This window comes from Mercenaria mercenaria, chromosome 14 (assembly GCF_021730395.1).
Source record: "Mercenaria mercenaria strain notata chromosome 14, MADL_Memer_1, whole genome shotgun sequence".
In the NCBI taxonomy this organism is placed as follows: domain Eukaryota; kingdom Metazoa; phylum Mollusca; class Bivalvia; order Venerida; family Veneridae; genus Mercenaria; species Mercenaria mercenaria.
Window position 1 is genome coordinate 45,606,867 of NC_069374.1, and position 17,123 is coordinate 45,623,989.

The window sequence follows — 17,123 nt, forward strand, 5'->3', positions numbered from 1 at the left end:
AACAAATATCCTCTATGTCTTTTGATATTTGGTATGTTCATAACCTGGTGGTCCTCTACCAAGTTTGTTCAAATTTTGCCCAGGGGTAAAAAGAGGCCATGCCCTTGGGATCCCAAGTTTTACATAGACTTACATAGGAAAACAATTAATAATCCTCTTGACTGAAAGTTTAAGGCCTCGGCTTTTGATATTTGGTATGTAACATTGCCTTATGGTCCTCTACCAAGATTGTTCAAATTATGCCCCTTTGGTGAAAAGAGGCCCCGACCGAGGGTCATTTAGTTTTTATATGTGTTAAATAGGAAAAAATACTTCAAAAATTATCTGATCATATTTCCTAGACTCTTTAATTATAATTATCTGATGAATCCAAGTAAAAAAGGATCTGTTTACTGTGACCTTGACCTACTGACCTACTTTCTTGTTTCGTAAGATACAGCCTTCAAATTTGAATGACATATACTGTTTTGTACACGGATCTTAAAACTGACTTTCAGTGACCATGAATGTAACATACTAACCTACTTTCTTACATTTTAGCGTCAGTTTTACATTTGAAACACGTAGACTAAGTTCATATTACTCAGGTGAGCGATCCAGGGTCATCATGATCCTCTTGTTTTCTGATACTGCAGACTTTCCATATGAAGTATGCAGTTCATTGGGTAAATGCGTTGCAAGAATAACATACTTTAATTTATGCGCATGCATTTTGCTTAGTGTATATGATACCGAAACGGTAGGATAGTTTTAAATAAAGCTTTGCAGGATTGTAAAGGAGTCATTCATGTAACTTGTCAGTTATCTTTAATCTAATTTTCAATTTAGATGGCAAAGACCTATAAGGAAACCAGCACCTGTATCGCATAAACTGGTGTTATACACAAAAGTTTGACTTTCAAATGACAAAAATGTGTGGTTTTGTAGCAACGAATCATCTGAAGTGGGAAATGCGGAAATAGTCACCATTCACATTCTAATGATAAAGAAGCGTTTTCTATCATGTAGTACGGTCGGTTTTCAGACTAACATCATTTCAAGCATTACAAATAATCCGCATCAGGTCACTGGATATGGTATGCAAGGCGCTGTAGCTTTGCAAGTCGAACACGTGGTGATTGTCCGTGGCAATGGTTTGAATCTCCTTCATATCAATACCTGAATGTACAAAAATAAGAATTTTTCTCAGTGATCGAGTTTTATGTTACCTTCTAAAACCTTTTCGCATTTGTCATGTGCTTACCCGTGATAGATCGTTTCAGTTAAGTATTTTTCCATATATTCCTTATACGTTATTTATGTCCAATAACCAGCAAGTACGGAAGTAAATATCAATCAGGAGGCTTAAATTATTTCATTTTTTTTCTTGCATTTTGTTTAAACGTGTTACTGTTTTACTTATTATATTATTTTTTAAATACGGTACTAGTATGCAAGAAAAATGGTAATCAACAAAGTCTAGTTACGGACACACCAGCTACCTCTAAACCGGATATTCTCATCTGAATCTACAATAAACACATTGTATCCGGTCACCATAAAACATAAAAATGCCGAATATGTAGAACAAATTTAGTATAACCAACCAAAATGAAAAGAAATCAAATGAAAACAACCCAGAAATTTAATTATTGTATTGATCGTAGTTTTGTAAAACATATGGAGTTTTGCATAGTCTTTTTCTAAGAATTTGGAGATTTTGACGGGAAAAATATAGGCCAAAATGGTTATGACATTAATGCTAGATAGATGCACTGTAAAGGTTTATGTAAGTTATTGACAACATATAAACATATAACATTGTACATCTCTGATTTTGATATAGGATATCTTTGACTTGATGGAAAAGTGTCTTTGAATTTGATAGAAGATAGGTATATCTTATGACAGTTATATCTGATATAAGATACAAAAACGTTAACTCTTTGCTGTGATTGTGAAGATAAAATCGTAATGATACTTGTTTTCAGCATATTTTAATCCTTCGTTTCTCATTAAAGTGATACATATTAAAGTACCTGCTCCAACACCAATACTGATGACGTCATCGCTGATCAAATGTAGCGTCTGGGCCTCTTTGATTGTTTCAAGTCTATTGTTCGACTTGCCATCAGTTAGAACAATGACAACATTCTTAGCCAATTGCCGGTCCCCATGTGACTGAGTGAACACTTGTTCGCGTATAGCTTTCAGCGCATCGCCTGTATGTGTACTGCCCGAATGGTAGGGGACATTGCCCACTGCAGCCAACAAATCCTGTTTGGACATATGTCTGTTCAGATACCAGTGTATCTGAAATGTAAAATGCTCCTCAAAATCAAATTCTGAAACGGAACACCCATGTATTCGATATCAATAAAGAACATAAAAAATTATACACACAAAATATTTGAAACAAACTTGAATTTACATCTGTTTGAGTGCTGAATGTAGCCATGGCGACTTGTGCCTTTGCTGGTCCACTATCAAGTTGGCGTACAATGTCCTTCACAAATTAAGGGACGTCGAAAGGTTCGAGGAAACCAACGCTGCCGGGGCCTCCAAAACAAACACAATGTCCGAATACAACCTTTAACAAAATCGTAATTTACAGGTGTTCTTAGGGCATATTTGAAAACAAACCAAATTGGGCATATAGAAAGCAATCTAGTACTCATACTATCAAAACACTATTTAACTACGTTGGAAATATAAGTGGACTTGCAGATGGTATAACAATGCCAATTATAATAAGTTAAACTATAATTTTAGAGACATAATTCTTATATAGCTGATCACTTACATCTCAGCGCTACTAAAACTCATCAAAGGGCAAAAATATAGATGATCTAAATAAAGGACTTGGTCTGACGTTTACGTTTTACGTGGCTGTACGGTCTAAGTATTTAAATTTGGAACATTCTAAATATAGAAAAGTTCTTATTTCTCGTGAAAGAACGGAAGACAACTTCCTTTGATTACTCAGCAGGTTAGCTAGTATTTATTAAAGTACATACCATGAGAAGGAGGTCCGAGCGAGTTAGATATGTTGTTTGCGTCTTAGGCATGCTCGGTGGCGGGCGGAGTTGGAAGAATGTTGTTGCCACCGTCGGCATGTTGCAGAAACTCCGTCTCGCCCATGATATTTAAATATGTCCCGTTCCATTCGTTGATGTGATTGTTCTCAGTTCATCAACCAATGCTCTTTTGCCAAAATTTACTACTTTGAAATCCTAGTTGAAGTTCCTTGACAAATCTATCATATTTATACAACAGAACGTATTACAGCTTGAAATTAAGAATGATTCAGCAGTACAGAGAAATGTTAAATAAATTATCTAAGTTTTGTATTAGATAGCTTACCGGACACAATTTAGGTCATATGGCAACTTGGCTAGCTTTTATGGAGACGGGATTCTCCAAAAACTCTTCCGAGCATTATTTCATGCGATCACTGACATTACATTAGTGAGCTGAGTTACGTCCCGGTATGAATAATTTTATATCCAGGAACTCATGTGATATACTGTTAAGTTGGAAATGCTATTAGTATGTCACCATGGCCGGACTACCTTACCTTTATTAAATTATTTAATCTATATGAATTCAGCTTGTAGGCTGACTGATAACCGGATGACATGAATATATATCTGTGCACAGGAGTACCTGCTTGGTGTGCTTAGGAATTTAGAAACGTTCTATGAAGATGTACATTATAACTCAGGTAGTGAGAAAACCGCCCTAAAAAACAAAAAACTGATAATTCTTACATCCGCAGTTCCACACATCATGGATGTATCGTGGTGCCATTGGTTTGCCATCAGATGTTTTGTCAAACAATTCTATGGATAGTTAATACGACTAAATGGGCTTGTACTGTCCATTATATTCAATTTGATGGTTGTTATGGCTAATCGTATTTACAAATATTCAATAATAGTCGTTATCTTTATCCAGTTAAAACTAAGTATGTTTAAATAGTCTTCGTTATGAAAAGAATTTGACTTGCTCCAGCGCTTAACTGCAAAAAACTCTCATGTATGGTAAAAAGTATTAGTTTACTAAATGAAATAAAGTTATTTTGTAAACACCGAAACAAATAAACATTCCTCTTAGTAAAATATTTTAATTGCACATTGATAACAACTCTCCAGTTCCACACGATGTTGTCGTAATACAGTCGTTAGGATCCAGAACAGGTGTTGGGCACGATAACATTGTAGCGCTTAGGGAAAATGCATACATCTGTTAAATTTAACCATTACGTCTCAACATTTAAGACGATTTATTTTGTTTAGCAATACTGAACATTGAAATATAATATACCTCATATTATATAAGGTCGGTTTTACACCCTTCAAAGTATTTTTCCACAAAAGGATTCACTGCAAGTCTTGCTGTATGTATACGTGACTAAAGGGGGTGGGGTCCATGGCCGATAGTTATTGTAGTTGGACTTCAAAATTTCATAATTCCGTACACTGTGAGTTTGAAACTCGTTTGGAATGTAATGTTCAAACCAAACAAAACAGAAAGAAAATATGTGGCCAGGTATTATAGCAAATCGATTCCCGCATCTGAAATAGGTTAACGGGTCCACTTCTTTAGCTTTTCGCAGGGAAAGAAAAAAAAAAAAAAAAAAAAAACCCCCCCAAAAAAAAAAAAAAAAAACAACAAACCCCCCAGAACTTAGGCTGTGCTCCAGGCACTCGTGGAAGAGGGGGTGGGGTTGGCAGCTGTGTAGAACCAGTGTGTAATTACTATACAAGTAGCTTGATAATCTTAAAAGGCCATACACTTACGAATTTACGATGTGTAACTTTTCAAGTCCGTATGCTCTCAAGATACAACATTTCAGAATTGAGAGAGATTGTCTCATTTAACGATAAACAACTTACGACTAAATTGCCACAGAATTCTTGCAATGAGTCAGAGAGTAGGTTTGGATTGAGCACAAGTTAGGTTTTGCTTTATGGACCAGAAATGCAGGCTGTGTATCGATCCGTGCAGTTGCTAAACTAGCTGGCATCAGATATCACTATACGCTGTAAATAAAAACGTGCTTAAATACATGCAGTCGTGATGCAAGGATGCTTTTTTTGGGTTAGGTTTTGAAAAAAAGATTTAGTTCGTCGTTTAAAATGACAATTTATAAATTCTCGTAGGTTTCCGAATATTTGTTCCTATTACATATGGTGTTGTAGAAATTCGAAGTCCTTTAATCGAACTATCTATCTAAACCTGAAAAATTATCAAACACTGTCAGTTGGAACCTCATTTTGTATATGCTTTTTATAGGCAATTTGAAAAAAAAATGGATTGTGTAGCTTCTTTCAATTAGTTAAAAATCACATTTCTACAGGTATCACACACGCATTTCCTTTTCCTGTCTCGCGTCAGCTTTAAATGTTGTGTTATCATATTTTCAAAATATGCTGTATTTAACTTAAAATCATTTTCAAATACTTAAGTGTTATTTTCTTTTCTAAAAGTTTCATTAACTATGATTTTAAAAAAAAAACGTCATGAGAGCATTTACATCATTCTGTCCTTAAAGTGAAATTATTACAAGTTCATGCGATAATAGAAGTAGATCTATGCATGAAAAAAACAGGCCCTATATTTTCTATGAACAAGATAAGGGAATGAATCAACAATTGTGTAATAGTATTTAGATTATTAGCTATTCTTTCTTCAAAAATGTCCGTTGTAAACAATTAATCATAGATTTCGTATGAATATGTTTTTAAAATGATCTTGCAGTCCGAGGTATGCAACATGATGGTACATGTCGCTCAGCTCATCAAGAATCTGTATAATAATCACCTCTTAAAATAAAAGTAATCTTTAACAGAAAGTCACATTTCTATTGTGTATTTAAAAGTCACCGCGAAACGCGAATCACTAACACTGCAAAATAAGCTAAATGCAGAACCATAGCTTCGAACACAAAAAATCTGTATAAAGCGATTATAACATAGAGAAGACACAACATCAAGATAAACGCCATAACTGTCCCGGAGAAGAAATATTCAACAGGTATCAAACCAGCTAAGTCCAAATGGAGTCTTTCACCTTAGAAAAGTCCTGAATTAAACATGTGGTAAGCAGCGGTAGAGAAAAAATAAGACATACCTAGAGCCAGTAATGAAATTGGAAACATTTTTCCTTATTCCGTCAACAGATGGTGACTTTAAAATTAACTTTATCTGTCTAAAATAGGTCGAGAAAAGAGATTATTATAGAGACAACAGCAGTTTTTATCTCTGTAGAATATTTAAATAAAAAAGTTTACTTTAAACGATTTGATGAGATAAGTGATTCAAATTTATTTACATTTTATTAGGCTTATTTGTTCGCACTCCAACTGCAACGTATTTTCAAAAATATTCTTTATTTTTCAAACTTGAAAAGACGGGCTCTTCAAACTTTTGACAAGTTCATACATTTTATTCAAATTGATACACATAATATCCTGTATCTGACATTCTGTTTCTTTACAAACTGACCTGATCAATATCATAGTTATCGTTTTTAGTAAACATACAAAAACGTGGAGGTGATTTAGCGTTTAATGCTAGAACTATTTCAGCGGACGCTATGATTTTAGATAATGTAAAACGCAAATCACTTGCCAGGGTCCGGATTTGGAACATTCAATACTTGTGAATTTAGATATGTTGTTAAGTTCTTTATAATATCCATGAATTTCAACAAGCGAAATATTCAGTGATTGTAAAATGCAACTGTTAAAATACATTGTAACAGACAGTTTCCCAATAAGGGCGATGAAAGTGCAGTAAAGAATCGCATAAAAAAGTAAGAATTAGTTTAATGATAAAATTTTCATTAAAAATGTAAAAAGGCAACTTATAAATATAAAAAGTTACAGGTAAGAATTTTTGCTGACAGATATAATATATATATATATATATATACTATGTAAGCGTCCTGGTGCCAGCTGAGAGATTTAAATTTGTCATACGTACGACTTACTATCTCCTACGTAGGAGTTAGAATCTCCTACGTAGGAGTTAGTATCTCCAACGTAGGACTTAATATCTCCTACGTAGGATATAGTATCTCCTACGTAGGACTTACTATCTCCTACGTAGGACATAATATCTCCTACGTAGGACATAGTATCTCCTATCTCCTACGTAGGACATAGTATCTCCTACGTAGTACTTAATATCTCCTACGTAGGACATAGTATCTCCTACGTAGGACTTATTAAGTACTACGTAGGAGTTAGTATCTCCTACGTAGGACTTAGTATCTCCTACGTAGGACATATTATCTCCTACGTAGGACTTAGTATCTCCTACGTAGGAGTTAATATATCCTACGTAGTACTTAGTATCTCCTACGTAGGAGATAGTAACTCGTACGTATGTCACTGACTAAAAGACTCTCAAGCATGCGCAGTGGAACAATATACACGCGTGTACTATTATTTAGTAAGGATTATCTGATTATCTGATACCGGTAGATTACATATTTGTAAATAATTAAACATCTCCCTTCTTTCAATGTCTCACACAAACTTCGTAAGTATGAATTAAAGACACATTTGACCAAGTTCTGAATTTGACAGATGAAGTAGTCAATAAATTTGTTTTAATAGATATTTTTGAACATTTTATTTTGTTGTTGTTGTTTCTTGTTTTTTTTTTGTTTTTTTTTGTTTTTTTTTTGTATTTTTGGGGGGACTATATAGTTTGGGTATAGTCACACTGCGCTACCAACAAGGTGCACTTCTAGGCATTGCTCCAGGCATGGGCAGACATCAGGTTACAACCGCCGACATTCCATAAGCCAACTGGGCAGTATATGAGCATGAAGAATTGAAACATGTCATGTGAGGTTTCGAACCTTTACCATTCGGCTATGGAGGCCTCTCTTGAAATTATGTAGAGAGTTCAAAAGTATGATTAAAGTATATCATGAAAGTTACTAAATATAATTACCGCAAGTTATTGTTTTGACCGATTGTGTGATTTGATTAAAAACTTTCTCTCAATAAAGGCACTGACCTACAAATTTTGGCTAAAAATGGTCTTTCTTTAAAACTGAAGTTCGGTCATACATACTATGGACATTAAAATTCGAGTTTTTATTTCTAAACTATCCTTAATCTACTCAATCAAGGAAAAAAGATGCCAGAGCTAGGAACCGAACCCGGGCCGCCACGGCAATGAAAATTTTCGTGCTGTCTTTAACAATATACACCACGGAGGAATATGTATACAATGACCCTTGAATGTAGATATTTAATAATTAGGCAGTTTACCTCAGTAAAACGTTACAAACGCTTTTCAATTTCCAGTGTAAAAGATAGTTAAGACAACTAGTTCTCATGTGTTTCAATAACATATAATCTGTCAGTAATTTATTCAAAGCTTTCTTAAGCGGTATTAGCATTAATTACTTGATACTGGTACCTAAAATTTCTTTTTTTTTCTGTTGTCGTATGATCTCAAGGACAGTGCCTTTAATAATCAATATTTATTAGGTGTTATCATCATTTGAGCTGCGCCATGAGAAAACCAACATAGTGACTTTGCGACCAGCATGGATCCAGACCAGCCTGAGCATCCGCGCAGTCTGGTCAGGATCCACGGTGTTCGCTTTTAAAGCCTATTGCAATTAGAGAGACCATTAGTGAACAGCATGGATCCTGACCAGACTGTGCGGATGCACAGGCTGGTCTGGATCCATGTTGGTCACAAAGCCACTATGTTGGTTTTCTCATGGCACGGCTCAATTGTCTTTTTCTACATTCAGGTCAAGCATAAACTAGTTACAGGAAATTACTGTAACTGCATCTAAAGCATGATTTAACATGATAATAAACTATTGATACTTTTTTGTTTCAAACACTCATTTCTACTTTATTTGCATATTAAAGATGATACATTTATGAAGTTTATTAAGGTATAGAGTTCATTAACACCTCTCCCATTCATCTGGTAATAAAAGGTACTCATTGGCAAGCTCTTCATTATACAGACTGTGAAGGTAATAAAGGATATTCTATGATCCAGGGCACTGGAGTCAATCAAGGGTTATGTTACATCATGAACACATTTGCAATGATCTCTAATGAGATGGTAATTATTATAGCTGGGATGAAAACTGCCTAGCTCAGATCGCATTTGTCCAGTCGTTAGAGTCAGAGGTAAGAGGTATTAATTTTTTTTTTCAGAAAGTGGAAATCAGAGAGGAAAGTGATTTACATTTAATGACTCTAACGACTGATGCGAATCTATAGTGTTCCGAAAAACTAATGTCAAATCAACTTGTGGTCCGACGGTTTTGCTTTCTTTTACATGGTGTGTGTATCTTCTGTATAATGTATATGTTGTGAAAAAGAGGAAGAATAGAATAGTATTTAAATAAAGTGAAGCATTTTTTGACAGTAAAATCTTTTAATTACCGAATATCACGGAATTTGTAGGTTTCAGTCTTTAAATCTGGTTATCCTTTGTTTTGTTAAGTGTATGCCTAGAGAGAAGAAATTAAGAACGAGTAACTTGGTAAACATGATTTATTCCCCTTTATCGCTCTTCACAGTAGAGGCTATTTTTTTTTTAATATAAGAGCTAATTTCATGCGAAATAACATTTACAACTTTGTTTGATCAGAGTGACTAGATAAAAGAATAATTGACTAGTTGAAACCAACGAAATGTTATAGAACATTGATAATCATGTCAAGCAGAAAATAAATCAAATATTGCAATAAATGCCATTTATCAGCACGCAATTAAAAAGTCAACCAGCAATGTTCAATTAACACATGTACCAGAAACGCGAGTAGGACCACAGAACGCTGTAGCGCCCCAAAATAAGAACCCTTACGTATGAGTTACTAAGTCCTACGTAGGAGATACTATGTCCTACGTAGGAGATACTAAGTCCTACGTAGGAGAAACTATGTCCTACGTAGGAGATATTAAGTACTACGTAGGAGATACTAAGTCCTACGTAGGAGATAATAACTCCTACGTAGTACTTAATATCTCCTACGTAGGAGATACTATGTCCTACGTAGGAGACACTAAGTCCTACGTAGGAGATACTATGTCCTACGTAGGAGATATTAAGTACTACGTAGGAGATACTATGTCCTACGTAGGAGATACTAAGTCCTACGTAGGAGATATTAAGTCCTACGTAGGAGATACTAAGTCCTACGTAGGAGATACTATGTCCTACGTAGGAGATATTAAGTATTACGTAGGAGATACTATGTCCTACGTAGGAGATACTAAGTCCTACGTAGGAGATATTAAGTCCTACGTAGGAGATACTAACTCCTATGTAGGAGATAGTAAGTCGTACGTAAGACAAATTTAAATCTCTCTGCTGGCACCAGGACGCTTCCATAATATACCAAATGGAACATAGAGAAAGCAATACTCATACTATCAAAAACTACTTAACTACGTTGAAATATAAGCTGACTGCAGCTGGTTAACAATACCAAATACTAGTAAGTTAAAATATAATTTTAGAGAACATAATTTTTTCATAGATGTTTCAACCTTAAAAACTCAGCGCTACATAACCTCATTTATTCGACGCCGCCCTGTGTCGAGTATATGGGATACACTTTTATTTCGGACCCTGTAAAGACGGTAATGAATAGTTTCGGAGAGATAAACTGAACACAGTGAATAGTTTGTAAAAGGATCAACGATATTGCACAATACATTTTAGTGAATAAACAAAAAATGGCAAAAAGAAAACATAAAAAATGTATGTAATGCAACTTATTTTGTGATTTAAAACCATGCTATCTGTATTTCCTCTCCTTATTTGTAGAGCAGAACATATTTTTTTTATTTACAATTTCGTCAAAAATGTTGATCCGATTTATTGATAAGGGAGGTTACGCTGTAAGTCAAGTTTTCTATTTCTATTCTTAGCATGACCTACTTACCTATCTAATTTTCTATAAATAGAACACACCGCAGATATACCATACTGTAACGCGTGAATCGCCTGGACAAGGGAGCGTTCGTGTATTTTACAACTTCGAAGAGAATATTAAAAAAAAAAAAAATATGGAAAATTACAATTTCCCTGCATAAAAATTCCTTGGAAAAAAAACGTATTTACAGAGTAAATAAAGGAATCAATAAGCATAGATATGTTGAAATGAACGAAGGAAGTGCCGCTGTTAACTTATTTTTAACCTTTTTGTCTTTTTTTTCTTTGTTGATAGGTACAGTGATGTAATTTCAGAATGCGCACACTTTTGCAAATTCCTACTTCTATTTGTTTTGTTTTTTTCTTTCTTTTTTTTTTTTTGCTTATGTGTCATATAGATCTACTCATTGTTTACAGATATACACTGTCAACTAAGGTGTGCAATAGGCCAAAGAGCATTTGGCTGAATTTGTCAGTGACAAGTTAATACTTCTTTAAATGAGGTTAGATCGGAATATCAAAAGCCATGGGACCATAACTTATCAAAGCATCAGTGACTTTAAAGTAGAATTCCTTGTTGAATTTATATGTTCATTGATCTTATATGACTAGTCAGTTGCTCTGGTTTTATTATATCTTGTTACTTGCTTCTTTTTTTCTATGATATTCAAAAGTATATAAGAAAAATTCATGCTTTGTGAATAGAGGCAATATAGAGATTATTTATGTTATATCATTCTTTTCTTGGACAAAATTTTTGGTTGTTTTTGGCAAGGGAAAGGAGTAAATTGCTGTGTATAATCTGCATTCTGAAATCTATAATGTAGGTGACTAAGGTCCTTAAAACTTCAGTAAATAGAAAACACTCATTACATTACATTACATGATAATAAAATAATGGTTTCTGTGAACCACAACTTTGAAATAATTTCAACATTTCATCATTTCCCAACAAACTGCATTTCTGTGAAACTTCATACACACGCTCCTGCATATAAGAACTTTTCACAGGAGATGACCTTAGTTAGTGAAATAATTACTTTAATTTTGTATGTAAAGGGACCACCTACTCGCAATGTTAATGTCATTGCAGGTAGAGAATTTGTATTGCATGGTAAAACTTTTCTATCATGTTTATTCTTCATGTTTTAAACAGTTTATAAAATATATTGTTTTATGTGCTAATGTTGATAACTTGTAGCCAGTCAGACTAATAAAGTAATGATTAGGTGATTTCTCATATTGCAATAAATGTACTTCAGACACAACACTTGGCGGCGTCTTTGATGCTTGCATCAATGAATTTCCTTGTAACTTACTTGGATCGTTACGTTACCTTGCTATTACCGGCCTTGTATTCTAAATTTAGAACATTCTAAATATAGAAAATGTTCTATTCTCATGAAATTGGACACTGACAGGGAGAACGGAAGACAACTTCCTTAGATTACTCAGCAGGTTAGCTAGTATTATTAAAGTACATACCATGAGGAAGAGGTCCGAGCGGAGTTAGATATGTTATATACAAAACAAGTTGTAACAGCGCTATCTGCACAAACGCAAATATATAGTATATATCATTTTCTTTTATAATCGCAACACGTGATTGAAGTACATCGCGTTCGTTTTAAAGCCAAATGATCTCATGAACGTACGGGCGGCGGAATAAGTTGTCCTTCAAATTCCTTTTGCGAGCTGTTTTCTGTCTTTTCCTCAATCTCAATGTTAAATGTTTGAGACCCTTTTAAAACTCTATGTAAATTCTACATATTTGAAATTACACCTTACAAATTATTAAAACCTAATGCTATTTACTATGTATATAACGTTTCAAAATGTTACTAAATCTGGATGGCTCTCCGACCGCTATGATACTGGTAACTGGGGGGAAAAAGAGTTTACTTATCAGAAAAAAAGAAGTATTTTACTTTTAAACCCCGGGATTTTGAATAAAAGGAAAAGCATAATTACAGTGAAATACTTGAATATATCGATGAAAAACAAATCAATAAAAGAAAAGATGTATATATAAATACCTACACGAACATAAAGATGTACATTAAATTATTCAAGTTTCTCATCGTCTGCTAACTATTTTTGTCTCCAGTTCCTGGTATTTGTAGTTATTTTACCGCGTTTTCTGTTTTTAATTCACGATTTTCTCATGTTTTCAGTGCACTATAATTATACGTGATTGTTATTGTGCAATAACTGATAATTCTTCACTCGAGTTTGAATATTTGACAGCATAACAAGTACATGTTTTTTGATTATTTGTTTATTCCCTCCCACTCACCTTTACAGACATTTCAAGTTTCTTGACAGTTATTGCTGATGGCTTGTAGCAGTATTCGAATATTAAACGCACATTTGACTTTTTGACTGTGATTTACACAAGAGTAATCATTTAGTTCTAGAGAGATTTCTCAGGCCAGACATTACGTCTCACAGTTACGTACCTTATATTTCAAGGGTCTTTAGACATGAACAGTTCCTTGATAATCATTACTGTTGAGTATTCATTATTACTAGAACTTTAAAGGTAGATATATATTTAACATTATGCCATGCGGCATTTTTAGTGTAAATTGTTGTAAATAAATTTTATGTTTGATTGATAAATTTAAAGAGTTACCGATTGATTTTGAAACTATTTTTAGAAATAAATGAATATGATGATTTTAATAACTTTGAAACTTGAAGCTTATTTTTGTATAAAAAAAATAAAAATAATAGTAAAAGAAAGAAAATAAGATGCAGAATTATTAAACAAAGGAGGTACGCGAACAGCTTGCCTGTCGCTCGGATACGTATCTTATTCAGTCTACATGTCAGATTCTTATCGCCTTTTACAGACTTATAAATTATGTTAATCCCACTTCTGCAGGCTTAATGATAATCTTAGCCAGTATAATCTGACACCTTTATTAGGGACATACATGTGACATAGATATAACAGATGTCATCTTATCGTATTTTGAATTAACAGTCCGCTTTAATTGCTGAGGTTACGTAAGATAAGGAATGCCGCCTGCTAAGGTCATGAAGGTCTGTTTCTGTTCCACCCGAAGTCTGTGATTTGCCAAATAATCCAAAGTAGGGTCAGGTTACCCTGGTAACTCAGTGAATACGCTTTAATGATTGGCTGTAGATTGACCGAAAGATACAATCCTATTGCAATAAATGTCCATTCCCACTGTCCGCAGGCATCAGAGCCTGTGAAATTTTGTAGTTATAAGTCTTGTTGAAATAAAATATTGGGAAATGGACATGATCTTATATCTTTTTTAGATAACAATACCTGCAACTTTCAAGCAGAAAAATTATATGAGAACATTTGAATTCTTCATGTCAGACTCGGTATCTACATTTAGAAAAGTAACATTCACAAGTACACATTTAATTCTATATCAATGTATTTTATGCTGTTTTTTCCCATGCAATGTTATTCTATTATATTCGAAATATACTTTAGTCATGAACAGCATTATCTAATATTGCATAAGTCAATCAAAAATCCTCTATACTAAATTCTATAATTGGAAACATTGATATCCAGACCTCTCCCGCGCTACAAGATGTTGTCGAATTACAGTCATAAGGATCCAGAACAGGCACTTGCAATGATTTCAGTGTATTTTGCTTGTCTTAGTTTTCTTTGCACTTATATCAAGTGTTAACACTGTGAGCAGAGCATGGCACTTTTCTTTCCATGTTCGCGATTAAAAATCAAATAAACATGTTTTAGCAGTGTAGCATAGTCCACAACATAATTGTACTTCACATAAGTTTTTATGAAAAATAAATTAAGCTTATTTAAGTTATGTTTTTTAATAAAATACTTGAATGCATCAATGAAATAAAATCGAAATTTTCACTTGAAAATGGAATGGAAGTGGCACTGTTACGGACTTATCTAGAATGAGAAAGAATATGAATTATGAATATTCTAAAATTCATCAAAAAGATAGGCCTAAATATGTATATAAATACCTACACTATCATGATGTAATAAAATGTAACAGAAATTGGAAAACTTCATAGAACTATTTGTCAGTTTTTAACATAGATATAGTGATGTCACTAAAAAGGAAAACAAGACTGTAAGAAACAGTTGCAACAGAAAATTAGATTTGTTACAGTGTCTGACGACGAAACCAGGGATTGTGAGATTGAGCCCCAACTCGCCCAACTATAAATTTTTAAATTTGGGATTACAGTTGGAAAAAATCAAGGAAGCTTCTGGAATTTAAGCGTCTTCTGTAACTTGCATTGTCCTCCCTCTAACATAACTATCAGTCTTTTCGTCAATTTAAGTTACTCCTTATTATTAGTAACAAGCTTGGAAAAAAAGACTTCTTACTTAAGCAATGAACTCACCATGACATAAACTCGTTTAGAATTAGACTTTTAGTAAGTCAAAAGGGTCTATAACTTAGTAGGGGGAGGGTTCACTGCCAGATATATTTCATTGATTGTACAAAACCTTCTCTTACAACAACTTTAAAGAGGAATAGGAACTAAGAAAGTGAACTAAAATTTAGTGGATAACACGTCAGACTGCACACTTTGAAGTACATGGTGCTTGTTCGGAGGTCGAAAAGATATCCTCTTAACTGCCCATTTCCGCCTGCACCTCTATATTTTTAAAATATGTCATTGATCTTCCGGATATTATTACAGTATAAAGTTTCGAGGGAAATTAAGAACATAGAATCATACCTAGTGCACCATTTGCGCCTTAAATTATGATAATCATATGTAGCAAAAGTGTCTATGTAGAGCGGATGTATTGCATACATGTATACTATAAGCATTTCACAATTTGGGATTTTGAGCCGATTCCGTTTTTTCTATGATAAACCTCCGGTTTCAGGACATTAAATTTTGAGGCAAAAATGGCCGAGAATGCATACATGTATGTTGCGCTAGCTGTACCGTTTAATCTGCAAATGAATGGCCTAAAACACATGTATATTTTAAAGCATGTGACCAAACAAAACACTGGTGGTAAGAAAAAATGTCTCATAGTTGTCTACTGTTACAGCAAATATAAGCTGAATCTAGATGGATGAATGGCCGTATCTATTTCGTCTGACTTTCTTAAGATTTTAGACCAGGTGTAATGAAGTATTTCGACCCCCATAGAATAACGACCCCCGGTCATTATTCTATAGAAAATGTGACTCCTTTCCTGTAAAATATTGACTACCCTTATAAAAAACTGACTCCCTTTGAAAACTCTATAGAATAACGATCCCCGGTCATTATTCTATAGAAAAACTGACCCCTCCAAGTAAAATACTGACTCCCTAAAGATGACTCCCTTCGAATCTCATAGAATAACGACCCCGGTTATTATTCTATAGAAAAAGTGACTCCTTCCATGTAAAATACTCACTGCCGAAATTACTACATTAGAACTCTCATACAATATCGATTCCCGAACATTATTCTATTTAAAAAAGTTACTCTTTCCGTGTAAAACACCGGCTCCTAAAAAGACTTTCGACGATAATATCTATTAAAAAGTGATCCCCACCAAACCTAACGGACAATTTTACTAGATCTACAACTCTAATACCCTCCATTGCCAATAGTTAACATTTTGATTGTACTACTACTACTGGTGCCGCTACTTCTAATGATATTACTACATGTACTTCTTCTTCTTCTTCTACTACTACTACTACTTCTTCTACTACTACTACTACAACTGCTACTACTGATACTAATATACCTGCTTCAACTAATACGTCTTGTACATCTACCTCTTCTTCTCCTGCTGCTGTTGTTGCTGTCACTTATTCCTCTGCTGCTGCTGCTGCTGCTGCTACTGCAACTGCCACTACCACTGCCACTACTAATACTACTACTACTACTACAAGTAGTAGTACTACTTTCTATTGTTGCCGCTACCGTACTTTACTGCCACTGCTAAGTATTGCAACTTCTATTAATACTAAGTTCTATGCTAGCAGTTTCTTGTGCAGTTTTCTTCTGAAGAATTACTTCATACCGAAATTTGCAGGAATTATTGACACTGGTGTGTTTTGTGAACGTATTGTGAATTGTTATTTTCCTGAAAAAAATGTATACACCAAGATACAGCGTCTAGAAATAGAATCCCTTTTCCCGTTGCGGAATGCTCTGATTTCTGTGTCAAGTGATGGTATCTGGGGCTAATGGTGAAACGGAAGGACAGAC

The 17,123-nt window shown here is 34.2% G+C and overlaps 1 protein-coding gene across 1 annotated transcript; it reads right to left on the reverse strand.

Moving 5' to 3' along the window:
• Nucleotides 1-853: 853 nt before the first annotated feature.
• LOC128548281 (collagen alpha-1(XIV) chain-like) lies at nucleotides 854-2,485 on the reverse strand. The gene is made up of 3 exons (XM_053522763.1): nucleotides 2,411-2,485; nucleotides 2,019-2,292; nucleotides 854-1,158 (listed from the first exon to the last, which is right to left on the reverse strand). Exons 1-3 carry the CDS (start codon nucleotides 2,435-2,437, stop codon nucleotides 1,037-1,039), a joined length of 423 nt encoding a protein of 140 aa, XP_053378738.1. The 5' UTR covers nucleotides 2,438-2,485; the 3' UTR covers nucleotides 854-1,036.
• Nucleotides 2,486-17,123: the final 14,638 nt, after the last annotated feature.

Excerpts from the sequence above, each read along its gene's own strand:
- LOC128548281 (XM_053522763.1), bottom strand. The coding sequence starts at position 2,437 with ATGGCTACATTCAGCACTCAAACAGAT. Across the intron at positions 2,293-2,410 it reads CATTCAGCACTCAAACAGAT|ATACACTGGTATCTGAACAG; the intron begins GTAAATTCAAGT and ends TTTACATTTCAG. Across the intron at positions 1,159-2,018 it reads CAGTATTGGTGTTGGAGCAG|GTATTGATATGAAGGAGATT; the intron begins GTACTTTAATAT and ends TTGTACATTCAG.